Here is an 18,567-nt window from a genome sequence, read left to right on the forward strand (position 1 = left end):
TTGCCATTTTTCTTTTCAGGACAGTAGAAGAATAGTAGAAACAATTTGACATAAACAGTTACATTCATGAGTTTTATTGACAAATGTCAACAACAAAAAGTCTGCCAAAGCAAAAACCGGATTAAATATAAATGTTTATCAAAGTACAGAAATCGTTTGCTCACTGGGAAATTAATATACTGGTCGGTGACAACTGCGTGGCGTTTGGGACAGCAACTATGTGAGCTTATTACTGTATTATAGACTAGAGGTCGACCGATATTATGATGTTTCAACGCCGAGGACCAAAAAAAGCCGATACCGATTAATCGCCCATTTTTAAAATATTTTTGTAATAATGACAATTACAATAATACTGAATGGACACTTATTTTAACATAATACATCAATAAAATCAATTTAGCCTCAAATAAATAATGAAACATGTTTTTAATTTGGTTTAAATAAAGCAGTTTTGAAGAAGAACGTAAAAGTGCAATATGTGCCATTGTAAGAAAGCTAATGTTTCAGTACCTTGCTCAGAACATGAGAACATATGAAAGCTGGTGGTTCCTTTTAACATGAGTCTTCAATATTCCCCGTTAAGTTTTAAGTTGTAGTTATTATAGGAATTATGACGTGTTAACTATTTCTCTCTATACCATTTGTATTTCATATACCTTTGAATATTGGATGTTCTTATAGGCACTATAGTATTGCCAGTGTAACAGTATAGCTTCCGTCCCTCTCCTCGCCCCTACCTGGGCTCGAACCAGGGACACATCGACAACCGCCACCCTCAAAGCATCGTTACCCATCGCTCGACAAAAGCCGCGGCCCTTGCAGAGCAAGGGGAATAACTACTTCAAGGTCTCTGAGCGAGTGACGTCACCGATGGAAAGCTAGTAGCGCGCACCCCGCTAACTAGCTAGCCATTTCACATCGGTTACACCAGCCTAATCTCGGGAGTTGATAGGCTTGAAGTCAAACAGCTCCATGCTTGAAGCACAGTGAAGAGCTGTTTGAATGAATGCTTATTAGCCTGCTGATGCCCACCACTGCTCAGTTAGACTGCTCTATCAAATAGGTCATTAGGTTTAGGTCATTAATATGGTCAAAACCGGAAACTATAATTTTGAAAACAAAACGTTTATTCTTTCAGTGAAATACGGAACCGTTCCGTATTTTATCTAACGGGTGGCATTCCTAAGTCTAAATATTGCTGGTACATTGCACAACCTTCAATGTTATGTCATAATTATGTACAATTCTGACAAATTAATTACGGTCTTTGTTAGGAAGAAATGGTCTTCACACAATTCACAACGAGCCAGGCGGCCCAAACTGCTGCATATACCCTGACTCTGTTTGCACGGAACACAAGAGAAGTGAAATATATAGCAAGGAAATATTAACTAAATATGCAGATTTACAAATATATACTTGTGTATTGATTTTTCTTTTTTAAAGGCAATTATGTTTATGGTTAGGTACACATTGGTACAACGCCAATGCTTTTTTTGCAAATGCGCTTGTTAAATCACACAGCAAAGTAGGCTGTGATTCAATGATAAATTAACGGGCACCACATCGATTATATGCAACGCAGGACAAGCTAGATAAACTGGTAATATCATCATGTGTAGTTAACTAGTGATTATGTTAAGATTGCTAGTTTTTTATAAGATAAGTTTAATGCTAGCTAGCTAGAGAACTTGAAATTGGCCCTGATTAATCTGTCACCATGTCCTAGGGTTTCCAATGATCTACTTCAATCCAGCCCCCAAATGTATATTTTTTTATGCATTAAATATTATATTTGAGTTACGATTTTGAGAGGGGGTATAGGAAATAGGTATGTTCCTTGATACAGTTGGTAAAGCTGACGACGTCTCCGAGTTGAGACAGACTGGCTGGGCGACTTAGCTTTCTGTGCGAACATATTGGGGCATCTGAACGATCTGAATGTGAAACTGCAGGGAAATGGTGTTTTTGTGCATGAACAGTATTCCAATGAGGAAGCATTCAAGGCCAAACTTATGTTGTTATCCAGACAAATGAACAGTCGGTCTCACTCATTTTCCAACATTGCCTGCACTGAACGCGCCCACATTGCAGTGTGGCACTGAGACATACAGTAGCACTTTAATCGACCTGCATGCTGAGGTCCCCCCCGCTTCACTAAGATAGACCTGAGCTGGATCTTTTATCATGCCCCCTGTCTTTCGACAGTGAGAAAGCACCACCAGCCACACACCACAATTGGAGCTCAACGACGTCCAACGTGACAGTGCTTTGAAGGAGAAGTACAAAACAGCAACAATAGACCAGTTCTATGGCTCACTGACTGAAACAAAGTTTCCAAACACAAAGGATGTTTGTTTTATTCGGGTCCCCATATGTGTGTGAACAAATGTTCTCAGTCATGAATTACAATCCCGTCATTGGTCAAATTTAACAAATGACCACTTGTCAGCTGTTCAAAGAATCTCTACATCAAAGATGACACCAGACTTTGATGCCCTTGCCAAGAGACGTGACCAGACCCATTGTTCACATTAAGACTTGAATAACCGTGACTGGTAGGCAAGAATTATGCCTTATCATGGTGATTGTTTTGCAGTGAGAATTCGGGCTCCAGTTCGGACTCTACAGACGTTTTTGTGTAAAAGTCCCTGTCTCACAAACTGCACTTGCTCAGCCCCCGTTAATCATGCAGTCTAATGGTTGGTATCTACGGATGCAGAAGAAATGGACAAATCCAAGTGTACAACAATTTAAAGTCTGTAGCTCAAACACACTATGTTTAAAGGGGAAGTCCAAAATGCGCCAGCCATACAGTGGGACTCATTGGGTTAAAGACGTTGAACAAGCTTGTGGTGCTGAAGGATAGCTCTGCACATTCCACCAGTTCAGGAACAAACAACAATATGACTACGTGATCTAGCTATTTATAGACTCTAGCCTAGTAGGCATTCCATTGTATTGTGTAGCTTCAAACTTGACCACATAGTGATTAGCTTGACCACATAGTGATTAGCTTGACCACATAGGGATTATCTTGACCACATAGTGATTAGCTTGACCACATAGTGATTAGCTTGACCACATAGTGATTAGCTTGACCACATAGGGATTAGCTTGACCACATAGTGATTAGCTTGACCACATAGGGATTAGCTTGACCACATAGGGATTAGCTTGACCACATAGGGATTAGCTTGACCACATAGTGATTAGCTTGACCACATAGGGATTAGCTTGACCACATAGGGATTAGCTTGACCACATAGGGATTAGCTTGACCACATAGGGATTAGCTTGACCACATAGTGATTAGCTTGACCACATAGTGATTAGCTTGACCACATAGGGATTAGCTTGACCACATAGGGATTAGCTTGACCACATAGGGATTAGCTTGACCACATAGGGATTAGCTTGACCACATAGGGATTATCTTGACCACATAGTGATTATCTTGACCACATAGTGATTAGCTTGACCACATAGTGATTAGCTTGACCACATAGTGATTAGCTTGACCACATAGGGATTAGCTTGACCACATAGTGATTAGCTTGACCACATAGGGATTAGCTTGACCACATAGGGATTAGCTTGACCACATAGTTACAAACCAGTGCATTCGGAAAGTATTCAGACTCCTTGACGTTTTCCACATTTTGTTACATTTACAGCCTTATTCTAAAATGTATTAAATTGTTTGTTTTCATCAATCTACACAAAATACCCCATAATGACAAGACAAAAACAACTTTTTAGATTTCTTTGCAAAAAAAAACATTAATTGACATTTACATGAGGATTCAGAATATTTACTCAGTACTTTGTTTAAGCACATTTGGCAGTGATTACAGCCTCAAGTCTTCTTTGGTATGATGCTACAAGCTTGGCACACCTGTATTTGGGGAGTTTCTCCCATTCTCTGCAGATCCTCTCAAGCTCTGTCAGGTTAGATGGGGAGCATCGCTGCACAGCTATTTTGAGGTCTCTCCAGTGTCTGGCTGGGCCACTCAAGGACATTCAGAGACTTGTCCCGAAGCCACTCCTGTATTGTCTTGGCTGTGTGCTTTAGGGTCATTGTCCTGTTGGAAGGTCAACCTTTTGCGCAGTCTGAGGTTCTGAGCACTCTGAAGCCGGTTTTCATCAAGGATCTCTCTGTACTTTGCTCCATTCATCTTTTCTTCGATCCTGACTCCTCCTCCCGCTGAAAAACATCCCCACAGCATGATTTTGCCACCACCATTCTTCACCGTAGGGATGGTGCCAGATTTCCTCCAGATGTGACTCTTGGCATTCAGGCCAAAGAGTTCAATCTTGGATTCATCAGACCAGAGAATGTTGTTTCTTATGGTCTGAGAGTCTTTAGGTGCCTTTTGGCAAACTCCAAGCGGGCTGTCATGTGCCTTCTACTGAAGATTGGCTTCCGTCTGGCCAATCATAAAGGCCTGATTGGCGGAGTGCTGTGGAGATGGTTGCCCTTCTGGAAGATTCTCCCTTCTCCACAGAGGAACTCAGGAGCTCTGTTAAAGTGACCATTGGGTTCTTGGTCAGCTCACTGACCAAGGCCCTTCTCCCCTGATTGCTCAGTTTGGCCGGGCGGCCAGCTCTAGGAACAGTCTTGGTGGTTCCAAACTTCTTATATTTAAGAATGATGGAGGCCACTGTGTTCTTGGGGACCTTCAATGCTGCAGAATGATGGAGGCCACTGTGTTCTTGGGGACCTTCAATGCTGCAGAATGATGGAGGCCACTGTGTTCTTGGGGACCTTCAATGCTGCAGAATGATGGAGGCCACTGGGGACCTTCAATTCAGAATGATGGGGACTGTGTTCTTGGGGACCTTCAATGCTGCAGAATGATGGAGGCCACTGTGTTCTTGGGGACCTTCAATGCTGCAGAATGATGGAGGCCACTGTGTTCTTGGGGACCTTCAATGCTGCAGAATGATGGAGGCCACTGTGTTCTTGGGGACCTTCAATGCTGCAGAATGATGGAGGCCACTGTGTTCTTGGGGACCTTCAATGCTACAAAAAAAAGATATGGAACAACACATCTGCCACACTGATCCTCAGCACGGGGGCCCTTCAGGGGTGTGTGCTCAGTCCCCTCCTGTGTACTCCCTGGTCACACATGACTGCACGGCCAGGCACGACTCCAACACCATCATTTAAGTTTGCCGATGACACAACGGTGGTAGGCCTGATCAACAATGACAAGACCGCATATAGGTAGGAGGTCAGAGACCTGGCCAACAACAACCTTTCCCTCAACGTAATCAAGAAAAGGAGAACTGAGCCCACCCCCATTCTCATTGACAGGGCTATAGTGGAGCAGGTTGAGAGGTTCAAGTTCCTTGGTGTCCACATTACCAAGAAACTAACATGGTCCAAGCACACCAAGACAGCCATGAGGAGGGCATGACAAAACCTATTCCCCTCAGGAGACTGAAAAGATTTGGCATGGGTCCTCAGATCCTCAAAACGTTCTACAGATGCACCATCGAGAGCATCCTGACTGTTTGCATCACTGCCTGGTATGCTCGGCCTTCGACCACAAGGCGCTACAGAGAGTAGTGCGTACTTCCCAGTACATCACTGGGGACAAGCTTCCTGCCATCCAGGACAACTATACCAGGCGGTGTCAGAGGAAGCCCCTAAAAATTGTCAAAGACCCCAGCCACCCCAGTCCTAGACTGTTCTCTCTACTACCGCACGTCAAGCGGTACCGGAGTTCCAAGTCTAGGTCGAAGAGGCTTCTATAAACAGCTTCTACCCCCAAGCCATAAGACTCCTGAACATCTAATCAAATGGCTTTTTGCATTACCCCTCCTCTTTTATGCTGCTGGTACTGTTATTGTCTATGCATAAGTCACTTTATTAACTCTAACCACGTGTATATTACCTTGACTTACTGGCGCCCCCGCACATTGACTCTACCCCTGTATATAGCCTCACTATTGTTATTTTACTGCTGCTCTTTAATTAGTTGTTACTTTTACTTATTTTATTTATTTTGTATTTTTCTTTACTGCATTGTTGTTTAAGGGCTTGTATATTCCGCTTTAGGCTTAATTTGAGCTTCAAGAGTTATATTATTCCATGTGAAAGCCTACACTATTTTTCTTACAAAGAATGCAAATGTTACAATGATACCTCCATGAGAAATTAAACACAATGTGAATTATAAGTTCTGACAGTTTCATTATTCTTGATAAAACGAAATACAAAAATTCTGATTAAAAATCAAGAACAGCTTCACCAGACACCATAACTAAAGTTGGTCGTGTGCAGTCCTGGGTGTCAACCAACAGGAGCATAAGGCAGAATCTGCGAAGGCCAGCCGCAGTAGGCAGAGGGAGGAAGAGTGTCGAACATCTTCTTCTGGTTAGGGGAAATTCATCTCTGGCTCCCTCTTAAGTAATTTGTGTGTTAATTTTTGGACAAACTCTCATTGATAATGGAGCAGCTTTCATTGCGTTGATCTAGGAAGCTACGGTATCCTTGCAGTCAAAGGAATGAATATAGGACTTGTGCTTTTTTTTCTTTTTTTAGGGGGGGGTCAGCTTAATATTGTGGAAAGATTGTTGATTCCATCAATGTAATTCTCTGCATCATTTCCAATCCCCCATTTTGTTTTTTTGGTAAGTATATATATTTCCATATACAGTGGGGAGAGCAAGTATTTCATAAACTGACGATTTTGCAGGTTTTCCTACTTACAAAGCATGCAGATGTCTGTAATTTCTTATCCTAGGTACACTTCAACTGTGAGAGACGGAATCTAAAACAAAAATTCAGAAAATCACATTGTATGATTTTTAAGTAATTGGTTTGCATTTTATTGCATGACATAAGTATTTGATACATCAGAAAAGCAGAACTTAATATTTGGTACAGAAACCTTTGTTTGCAATTACAGAGATCATATGTTTCCTGTAGTTCTTGACCAGGTTTGCACACACTGCAGCAGGGATTTTGGCCCACTCCTCCATACAGACCTTCTCCAGATCCTTCAGGTTTCAGGGCTGTCGCTGGGCAATACGGACTTTCAGCTCCCTCCAAAGATGTTCTATTGGGTTCAGGTCTGTAGACTGGCTAGGCCACTCCAGGACCTTAAGATGCTTCTTATGGAGCCACTCCTTAGTTGCCCTGGCTGTGTGTTTCAGGTCGTTGTCATGCTGGAAGACCCAGCCACGACCCATCTTCAATGCTCTTACTGAGGGAAGGAGGTTGTTGGCCAAGATCTTGCGATACATGGCCCCATCCATCCTCCCCTCAATACGGTGCAGTCGTCCTGTCCCCTTTGCAGAAAAGCATCCCCAAAGAATGATGTCTCCACCTCCATGCTTCACGGTTGGGATGGTATTCTTGGGGTTGTACTCATCCTTCTTATTCCTCCAAACACGGCGAGTGGAGTTTAGACCAAAAAGCTCTATTTTTGTCTCATCAGACCACATGACCGTCTCCCATTAATGTGCAGGTCTACAATTTTATCCCTGATGTCCTTACACCCTCTCTGGTCTTGGCCATTGTGGAGAGGTTTGAGTCTGTTTGATTGAGTGTGTGGACCGGTGTCTTTTATACAGGTAACGAGTTCAAACAGGTGCAGAGAATACAGGTAATGAGTGGAGAACAGGACGGCTTCTTAAAGAAAAACTAACAGGTTTGTGAGAGCCGGAATTCTTACTGGTCCATGTGGTCCATGTGATTTTCTGCAAAATCGGCAGTGTATCAAATACTTGTTCTCCCCACTGTATAATATATAAAAAGATATGCGAAGAAAATATGTAAATATATATATACGACAAGACGAGGACAAAGGACGTCTGACTGCTATGTCATCTTGGATGTCGTTAGTAATGTAAGAAATAATAATACATTAAATAAATGATACATTAATAAACAAAATACTGCAAAGTTTCCTAAGAGCAAGAAGCGAGGGAACCCTCTGTCGGGTTACTTGTCTTGCAGCCTTTCATTCACCCTCTTGAATAAATGTTTACATTTGTATACACCAGTCACTGATGTTTTCTGTAATCCACTTTTTGTTCCCCTCTTCAGGCTAAAGAGATCCTGACCAAGGAGTCCAACGTGCAGGAGGTGCGCTGTCCCGTCACGGTGTGCGGAGATGTGCACGGCCAGTTCCATGACCTCATGGAGCTTTTCAGAATCGGGGGAAAATCGCCCGACACCAACTACCTATTCATGGGGGACTACGTAGACCGAGGCTACTACTCGGTGGAAACAGTCTCGCTGCTTGTCGCACTAAAGGCAAGTGAACTCTGAACTTGATGAGTGGGCTAAAACCACAGTATTTCAGTTTCTGGTATAAAGTCGGTCTTGCCGTCAGGGGTTGGAGCTGGTTCAGTGAACAGGACCAAAAACCGGAAAATTACGTCATTTTTAGAGGAACCGAAACAACCAGAAGCGAAAGTGCGATTTTTATTTTTTTCCGCATGGGAACCACTTACAAATGCTATTTTACGTTCCAGGTATTTTTTTCAGTCCCACAAAAAAACGCAACAAAGCACCTATACAAAGCCCTCACTCTGTCACTCAAATAAGTTCCTATCTGCCAGTTAAAAATCTTTGCCAGTGCATGTTTTGTCACTGAAGCACCTTATACCACCCACCACTGCGACTTGTATGCTCTAGTCGGCTGGCCCTCGCTACATATTCTTCGCCAAACCCACTGGCTCCAGGTCATCTACAAGTCCATGCTAGGTAAAGCTCCGCCTTATCTCAGTTCACTGGTCACGATGGCAACACCCATCCGATGCAGTTTAGTTTTCACATGGTGGCTGCTGTCACATTCTTTGTAATGAAAAATGCCTAATCAAGTTTTTTAGGCCTAGAGCTTTTGGAGCTAAACTCTCTCTCGCTCCGCAGGTCCGTTACCCAAAGCGCATCACAATACTGCGGGGGAACCACGAGAGCAGACAGATCACCCAGGTGTATGGCTTCTATGACGAGTGCTTGAGGAAATACGGCAATGCCAATGTGTGGAAATACTTCACAGATCTCTTCGACTATCTCCCCCTGACGGCCCTTGTGGACGAACAGGTAACACAAGTGCATAAAGTGGTGTTATTTTATGTCATTGGCTGAATCCCAAATGGCACCCTTTTTCCTTTATAGTGCACTACTTTTGACCAGGGCCTGATTTTCACCAGGGTCCATAGAGCTGTGGTCAAAAGTAGTCAGAAGTTTACATACACTTGTAGCTTGTCATGAAAACTTGTTTTGGCAAGTCGGTTAGGACATCTACTTTGTGCATGACACCAGTAATTATTTCACTTATAATTCACGATCACAATTCCAGTGGGTCAGAAGTTTACATGCACTAAGTTGACTGAACCTTTAAACAGCTTGGAATATTCCAGAAAAGGATGTCATGGCTTTAGAAGCTTCTGATAGGCTAATTGACATCATTTGAGTCAATTGGAGGTGTACCTGTGGATGTATTTCAAGACTTGCGTTCAAACTCAGTGCCTCTTTGCTTGACATCATGGGAAAATCAAAAGAAATCAGCCAAGACCTCAGAAATAAAATAGACCTCCACAAGTCTGGTTCATCCTTGGGAGCAATTTCCAAATGCCTGAAGGTACCACGTTCATCTGTATAGATAATAGTAGGCAAGTATAAACACCATGGGACCACGCAGCCGTCATACCGCTCAGGAAGGAGATGTGTTCTGTCTCGTAGAGATGAATGTACTTTGGTGCGAAAAGTGCAAATCAATCCCAGAACAACAGCAAAAGACCTTGTGAAGATGCTGGAGGAAACGGGTACAAAAGTATCTATATCCACAGTTAAACGAGTCCTATATCGATATAACCTGAAATGCCACTCAGCAAGGAAGAAGCCACTACTCCAAAACCGCCATAAAAAAGCCAGACTATGATTTGCAACTGCACATGGGGACAAAGATCGTACTTTTTGGAGAAATGTCCTCTGGTCTGATGAAACAAAAATGGTTAGCCATAATGACCATTGTTATGTTTGGAGGAAAAAGGGGGACGCTTGCAAGCCGAAGAACACCATCCCAACCGTGAAGCACAGGGGTGGCAGCATCATGTTGTGTGGGTACTTTGCTGCAGGAGGTACTTGTGCACTTAGGAAAATAGATGGCATCATGAGGGTGGAAAATTATGTGAATATATTGAAGCAACAAGTCATCAGTCAGGAAATTAATGCTTGGTTGCAAATTGTTGTTCCAAATGGACAATGACCCCAAGCATACTTCCAAAGTTGTGGCAAACTGGCTTAAGGACAGCAAAGTCAAGGTATTGGAGTGGCCATCACAAAGCCCTGACCTCAATCCTATAGAAAATTTATGGGCAGAACTGACAAACCGTGTGCGAGCAAGGAGGCTTACAAACCTGACCCAGTTACACAAGCTCTGTCATGAGGAATGGGCCAAAATTCACCCAACTTATTGTGGGAAGCTTGTGGAAGGCTCCCTGAAATGTTTGACCCAAGTTAAACCATTTAAATGCAATGCTACCAAATACTAATTGAGTGTATGTAAACTTCTGACCCACTGGGAATGTGATGAAAGAAATAAACCTGAAATGAATCCTTCTCTCTACTATTATTCTGACATTTCACATTCTTAAAATAAAGTGGTGATCCTAACTGACTTACGACGGGGAATTTTTACTAGGATTAAATGTCAGGAATTGTGAAAAACTGAGTTTTAATGTATTTGGCTAAGGTGCATGTAAACTTCCGACTTCAACTGTACATAATAGGGTGCCGTTTGGGATATACATTGAATGTTATGCATAAGTTCAAAGGAAGCCTTCCTAATTATGTTTGTGATTTACATGTAGGCAACAACCCTCTTATCCAAAGTGACTTGTCTCACGTAAAGGTAAATCATGTCTATTCTTTCGTCCTATGCTGTAGATCTTCTGCCTGCACGGTGGCCTCTCCCCCTCCATAGACACACTGGATCACATCCGGGCACTGGATCGCCTGCAGGAGGTTCCACACGAGGTCAGTGTTGCCTGACAGAGGACCTAATTAGCCCTGTCAACCACGCAGACAGTGGGGGTAGCTGTCAGCACCGAGAGGGGCTGTCAGATGGTATGAGGTCGAATGCATGATGGTGTGGTGGTGTTGACCAACCGCAGTGTTCGAGCCAAGCCCCAGGTTGTGTTCAGTAGGCACCAAATGGAGTACAATAGGGAGACCTTAACTGGACTTGTCCACGGTGAAATAATCCTTTTTGTTTTCTGTCTGTTTTGCTACGTCGTGCCATAATGAACATGACCCTGGTCTCTTTCCGAGGCTATTCGGGTTCCAATGCATCACTGTCATTGATGGCTGCAGTCTTATGACAAATATTAGGATTATTTCTCTCCTTTGCAATCCTACTGCCTATTACATATTTAATATGATCTCTGTGTTCAAGCCGTCCTCAATAAGGTCAGAATCCCTATGCGGCAATTTATTGAGGGCTGCTTTTCGTGTGTGTTTCAGGGGCCCATGTGTGACCTGCTGTGGTCAGACCCAGATGACCGTGGGGGCTGGGGCATCTCCCCCCGAGGTGCTGGCTACACCTTTGGGCAGGACATCTCGGAAACCTTCAACCATGCCAACGGTCTTACCCTTGTGTCCCGTGCCCACCAACTTGTCATGGAAGTAACCACAGTTGTGCTTTTAGTTTAGGCAGTTAATGTTTATGCTCAGTGTCTTTATATACTTGGTTGGTGTAGTTTTAGTATCAAAGCATGTTGCAATTACATTTACATTTACATTTCATTTAAGTCATTTAGCAGACGCTCTTATCCAGAGCGACTTACAAATTGGTGCATTCACCTTATGACATCCAGTGGAACAGTCACTTTACAATAGTGCATCTAAATCTTAAGGGGGGTGAGAGGGATTACTTATCCTATCCTAGGTATTCCTTAAAGAGGTGGGGTTTCAGGTGTCTCCGGAAGGTGGTGATTGACTCCGCTGTCCTGGCGTCGTGAGGGAGTTTGTTCCACCATTGGGGGGCCAGAGCAGCGAACAGTTTTGACTGGGCTGAGCGGGAGCTGTACTTCCTCAGTGGTAGGGAGGCGAGCAGGCCAGAGGTGGATGAACGCAGTGCCCTTGTTTGGGTGTAGGGCCTGATCAGAGCCTGGAGGTACTGAGGTGCCGTTCCCCTCACAGCTCCGTAGGCAAGCAATTACAGTGATTCTGGGAGTAAAATGCTTCTGTAGCATGCATTCTGTAGATGCTTTAGAATTTGAATCCTCCCATGGTAGAGAGGACAATTTTTCTAAATGTTTCGAAGTCAAATATTGTAGTACTTCCGTTCTGTACATGGAACCTGAAGGTCTGTTAAGATTGCCCAGAGGGAATTGAATTTGAGATGTCAAAATGAACAGATATGGCGGTAAGAGAGGATGTAGCCTACACACACTTGAGTTAGCTTGCCCTCCATGTCTTTCTAGATGTTTTAGCTGGAAGCTACTGTGCAAATGTTAGCTGTTTAACATGGATAAATAATTCAGGAGTCTTGTGTACACCGTTTTCATTTATAGTATTATCCACTACCGGCTTTGAGGGAGGAGCTGGTGGCTTGTGTCCAAAATGGAACCCTATCCCGCACGTAGTGCACTATTTTTGAACAGGGCTCTCTTTTTAAAATTTACTGAGGGGAATAGATTGCTATTTGGGATGCATCCTTGGAATTCACCTGGCTCAGAATGTAGAGTTGGAAATTAAACCATGTACTGGTTGTAAGGGAAAGGTTTAAGTACCTAAAATACATACATGGCATATGCCCTCAGAAAGATCTAACTAATGATTAGAATAAGCAATTTAAGGTTCACTTAACTTTTTATGGTGATGCTGATTTTTGTTTTCCAGGGCTACAACTGGTGTCATGACCGAAACGTTGTCACCATCTTCAGTGCACCAAACTACTGCTATCGCTGTGGCAACCAAGCTGCCATCATGGAACTGGACGATACTCTTAAATACTCTTTGTAAGTCACATTGAGGTTATCTGAGGCTCTAAGGACAGGTGAACTCAGATTAGTGTTTAACCAGGTTTCCATCCAACCATTTCATACAGATGAATTACCTGATGCATTAGAGTCACTACCAGACTGATGGAAACAGGATATGCTGGTACAATTGTATAAATGTCGACAGACAATTTGTTGGTTCGACACGGGATCTTTTCAAATCAAATTTTATTGGTCACATTCACATGGTTAGCAGATGTTATTGTGAGTGTAGTGAAATGCTTGTGCTTCTAGTAACAACAGTGCCGCAATATCTAACAATTCCACAACAAATACCTAATGCACACAAATCTAGTAAAGGAATGAAATAATATATACATTAATGGATGAGCAACGTCAGGGCGGCATTTTTGTGTCTGTAAAATGTATAAAGTGAGAAATGGCGGTGGAAATGCATTTTATGGTATAATAACCATCATATTGAAGTCAACTTGATATGTTGTGTGGTCCTCCCACTATGACTTTGGAAAGCATGCAGTTTATTAGGCCACAGATTAAATAAATGATGATGAACTTCACCGAGTGGTGAAAGTGAATGGTGGGGAGCTTGATACACCGTACTTATTCTAGTGATGTTTATTTATCAATGCATGGCTGCCATTTGACAAATACATATCGTCTAGTCTACCTGCACTGTATCTGCCAGCTGTTGGCTATAGTGCACGTGTCAAGATCAGAGTGGACACATTTGTTGTATAATGCAACAGTATTTGTGACACTGCATTATTTTTACTTGCAGTACGTCTACACGCATAGTCCTGTATCCACAATAAGTCTGTTTGATTTGTGCTAATTTTCCAAAAATTCTATGCATTTTTCCATGAATGCTGTGTTCTTTTGCTATCAATGCACATAACAATCAATGCACAAACATAACTATCAATGCTGCTGAATTCATAGTTGTTTTTTTCTCATCCGCGTAGCATTTATTTTGGTGATTTTTAGTTCTCAGTGATTATATTATAAATAAAAAATATATACAGTGCCTTCAGAAATGATTCACACCCCTTGACTTTTTCCAGATATTGTTGTTGCAGCCTGAATGTAGAATGGATTCATTTGAGATTTTTTGTCACTGGTATTGTCACACAATACCCCGTAATGTCAAATTGGAATTAGGTGTTTTGAAATTTGTACAAATGTAATTACAAATGAAAGGCTGAAATGTCTTGAGGCAAGTATTCAACCCCTTTTGTTATGGCAAGCCTAAATAAGTTCCAGAGTAAAACAAATGTTGCTTAAGTTGCATGGACTCACTGTGTGCAATAATAGTGTGTAACATGATTTTTGAATGACTACCTCATCTCTGTACCCCACACATACAATTATCTGTAAGGTCCCTTTGTCGAGCATTGAATTTCAAACACAGATTCAACCACAAAGACCAGGAAGGTTTTCCAATGCCTCGCAAAGAAGGGCACCTATTGGTAGATGGGTAAAAATGTCGGCATTATTGTAATCAATTGTAATTGTTCTGAAATGTTCAAATGTCCCAGTTCTGTAATGGTCTTCATTGGAGTCATCCTAATGTTGTATTTCCTGTCCTCCTCCAGCCTTCAGTTTGACCCTGCACCTCGACGCGGGGAGCCCCACGTCACCCGCCGTACCCCCGACTACTTCTTATAAAGGGGAAGAAGACTGCAAGACCGCTTACAGCAAGCAACAAACCCCCAAAACCTGTGTGCATCTGACCTGTTAAAACATGAAAGCACTGACATGGACCAAAATGTGCCATATAAGCATTGAGTACATAATACAAATTGCCCCGTGTCTCAGTAATGCAACACAGTGTTCCGTTTGAGCCTTTACTGTAGTTGCCTGCTGTATAATATTGATGTTATTTTGTTCATGGGCTCTACACACAGAGAGAAAGCATCCCTATATACAGTATTTCCCATTATTGCGTCTGAGCGCACAGGCACTGCCATTGAGGCAATCTCTATTTTGAAGTGGTCCATTTTCTTCACGATTGGCTGATCTCTGATTACCCGGTTGGCCATGATATTTTGGGGGGGGTGCTATAAAATGGCCTTTTGGCCACTAGAGGCATCTCTCTGCAACTGTACATTACTCTGCACAAAACATGTAATAACTTGCTTACTTTCCCAACCCAAATATCACTGGACAATGATACTTTTTCCATTGGCAATGCCTGGAATGTGAATAATGGTATTTTATACAAATGCACAAGCTTACATCCCCAGCCCACTCTTCTTCACCAAACTTCTTCCTCCTCTTCCCCTTGGGCTAATCTACCTGTTTATTTTCCTCTGTATATTTGTCATGAAATGATTGCCTCTTTGGATGCATTTGAACTAATAAAGTACTTTTAATTGTAAATGACACCAAACCACTGACTCCTAGGGATATTTTCAATCAAAATGGTCCACTCATACAGTAAATCTGGGTAGCAAAATGTTTTAATAAAACTTGGGAACCTCTGTTTGAGCATTGGGAAGAGTACACTAGGCAGAGGTGGAAAAAGTACTCAATTGTTATACTTGAGTAAAAGTAAAGATACCTTAATAGAAAAGGACTCAAGTAACCCAGTAAAATACTACTAAATGAGCTTAAGTACAGTGGTGGAAAAAGTACTCAATTTTCATACTTAAGTTAAAAGTAGAAAGTAAATGCTATACATACAATTCCTTATTTAGCAAACCAAATGGCACAATTGACTTTTTAATTACTTTTTTTGACAGCCGAGGGCACACCAACACTCAAACAAAGCATTTATGTTTAGTGAGTCCACCAGATCAGAGGCAGTACGGATGACCATGGATGTTCTCTTGATAAGTGTGAATTGGACCTTTTTCCTGTACTGCTAAGCATTCAAATTGTAACTAGTACTTTTGGGTGTCAGTGAAAATGTATGGAGTAAAAAGTACATTTTATTTTGGAATGTAGTGAGGTTAAAGTTGGCAAAAATATTAAAAGTAAAGTAGCCCCAGAAAATGACTAATACTTTCAAATATTTTTACTTAAGTACTTTACACCATTGACACTAGGGTTGTAGACTGTCCTGACATTGAGCTGTAACATCCAGGCAATATGGATTTATTTAACAGGTTTATATACTGAACAAAAATATAAACTCAACATGTAAAGTGTTGGTCCCATGTTTCATGAGCTGAAATAAAATATGTTATAAAATGTTCCATATGCTCAAATTGTGTCCACAAATGTGTTTACATCCCTGTTAGTGAGCATTTCTCCTTTGTCAAGATAATCCACCCATCTGACAGGTGTGACATATCAAGAAGCTGATTAAACAGCATGATCATTACACAGGTACACCGTGTGATGGGGACAATAAAAGGCCACTCTAAAATGTGCATTTTGTCACACAACATAATGCTACAGATATCTCAAGTTGAGGGAGCATGTAATTGGCATGCAGACTTCATTAATGTGCACCAGAGCTATTGTAAGTTAATCAAATGTTCATTTCTCTACCATGAGCCACCTCGAACGTCGTTTTAGAGAATTTGGCAGTACGTCCAACCGGCCTGATCAACTCTATGCGAAGGAGATGTGTCATGCTTCATGTGGCAAATGGTGGTCACACCAGATACTAACTGGTTTTCTGATCCACAACCCTACCTTTTTTTAAAGTGTCTGTGACCAACAGATGCATATCTGTATTCCCAGTCATCTGATAGCCATGGATTAGGCCCTAATTAATTTTTTTCAATTGACTGATTTCCTTCTAACAATAAAATATTTGAAATTGTTGCATGTTGCATTTATATTTTTGTTCAGTATAGAATCACCTTTGGCAGTGATTACAGTATTTCTGGGTAAGTCTAAGAGGTTTGCACACCTGGATTGTAAAATATTTGCAATTTATTTTTATTTGTAATATTCAGGGATGCAAACTAGTCACCTTTAGGTGAAATTCTCAGTTTCAAATCCAAAATAGGTGACCTATGTGATTCGTGTAGATCCAATGAGAAAAGTTTGGGGGATGGGGCTTTGGATCAAAACTGGCTGTAAGCGAATGAGTGATGTGCATTTGGTGCAATACTAGCTGTATCCAAGGCTCAGTGTAGCTTAGTAGTTAGAGCATTGGACTAGTAACTGCAAAGTTGCAAGATCAAATCCCTGAGCTGACAAGGTACAAATCTGTCGTCCTGCCCCTGAACCACGCAGTTAACCCATTGTTCCTAGGCTGTCATTGAAAATAAGGATTTGTTCTTAACTGAGTTAAATAAAGGTTTAAAAAAAATAATAATAATAATTGACATAACAGGGTGATTCTGCTACTTTAGGCACTTTGCAACAATGGCGGCGGATAATTTTAGAAAGAGAGGGTCCAGATAGTCTAGGCCAGCTGATTTGTACGGGTCCAGGTTTTGCAGCTCTTTCAGAACATCTGCTATCTGGATTTGGGTGAAGGAGAAGCTGGGGAGGTTTGGGCAAGTAGCTGTGACGGGCGCAGAGCTGTTGGCCTGGGTTGGGGTAGCCAGGAGGAAAGCATGGCCAGCCGTAGAGAAATGCTTATTGAAATTCTCGATTATCATGGATTTATTGGTGGTGACCGTGTTTCCTAGCCTCAGTGCAGTGGGCAGCTGGGAGGAGATGCTCTTATTCTCCATGGACTGTACAGTGTCCTGGAACGTTTTGGAGAGAGCTACAGGATTCAAATTTTTGTTTGACAAAGCTAGTTTTCCTAACTGACTGTGTGTGTTGGTTCCTGACTTCCCTGAAAAGTTGCATATCGCGGGGACTATTTGATGCTAGTGCAGTCCGCCACAGGAAGTTTTTGTGCTGGTATTGGAGTGGCCATCACAAAGCACCAGAGGTGGGACTAAGTCATTGTTTTACAAGTAAGTCTCAAGTCTAGCACTCAAGTCCCAAGTCAAGTCCCAAGTCAAGACAGGCAAGTCCGAGTCAAGTCTCAAGTCAAGTCCGTCAAGTATCAAGCCAAGTCTGAAGTACTAAACCTTGAGTTTCAAGACCTAAACAAGTCATAATGTGCTCTTCACGTTGAGTGTGAGGTTATTTTCCTGACACCACACTCCGAGGGCCCTCACCTCCTCCCTGTAGGCCGTCTCGTCATTGTTGGTAATCAAGCCTACCACTGTTGTGTCGTCCGCAAACTTGATGATTGAGTTGGAGGCGTGCGTGACCACGCAGTCGTGGGTGAACAGGGAGTACAGGAGAGGGCTCAGAACGCACCCTTGTGGGGCCCCAGTGTTGAGGATCAGCGGGGTGGAGATGTTGTTGCCTACCCTCACCACCTGGGGGCGGCCCGTCAGGAAGTCCAGTACCCAGTTGCACAGGGCGGGGTCGAGACCCAGGGTCTCGAGCTTGATGACGAGCTTGGAGGGTACTATGGTGTTGAATGCCGAGCTGTAGTCGATGAACAGCATTCTCACATAGGTATTCCTCTTGTCCAGATGGGTTAGGGCAGTGTACAGTGTGGTTGAGATTGCATCGTCTGTGGACCTATTTGGGCGGTAAGCAAATTGGAGTGGGTCTAAGGTGTCAGGTAGGGTGGAGGTGATATGGTCCTTGACTAGTCTCTCAAAG

General features: G+C 42.5%; 1 protein-coding gene across 1 annotated transcript in view; it reads left to right on the forward strand.

Moving 5' to 3' along the window:
• LOC124016626 (serine/threonine-protein phosphatase 2A catalytic subunit beta isoform) overlaps positions 1–15,382 on the forward strand; it is a 33,768-nt gene extending 18,386 nt beyond the window's left edge. Inside the window, exons 2-7 of the mRNA XM_046332153.1 lie at positions 8,066–8,275; positions 8,894–9,067; positions 10,916–11,005; positions 11,492–11,653; positions 12,872–12,990; positions 14,586–15,382. Of these exons, the coding sequence (XP_046188109.1) occupies positions 8,066–8,275; positions 8,894–9,067; positions 10,916–11,005; positions 11,492–11,653; positions 12,872–12,990; positions 14,586–14,658 (828 nt within the window). The 3' untranslated portion in view covers positions 14,659–15,382. The remainder of the gene's footprint in view (positions 1–8,065; positions 8,276–8,893; positions 9,068–10,915; positions 11,006–11,491; positions 11,654–12,871; positions 12,991–14,585) is intronic.
• The last annotated feature ends 3,185 nt before the right edge of the window (positions 15,383–18,567 follow it).

The sequence above is a fragment of the Oncorhynchus gorbuscha genome, linkage group LGY, assembly GCF_021184085.1.
Source record: "Oncorhynchus gorbuscha isolate QuinsamMale2020 ecotype Even-year linkage group LGY, OgorEven_v1.0, whole genome shotgun sequence".
Taxonomy (NCBI): domain Eukaryota; kingdom Metazoa; phylum Chordata; class Actinopteri; order Salmoniformes; family Salmonidae; genus Oncorhynchus; species Oncorhynchus gorbuscha.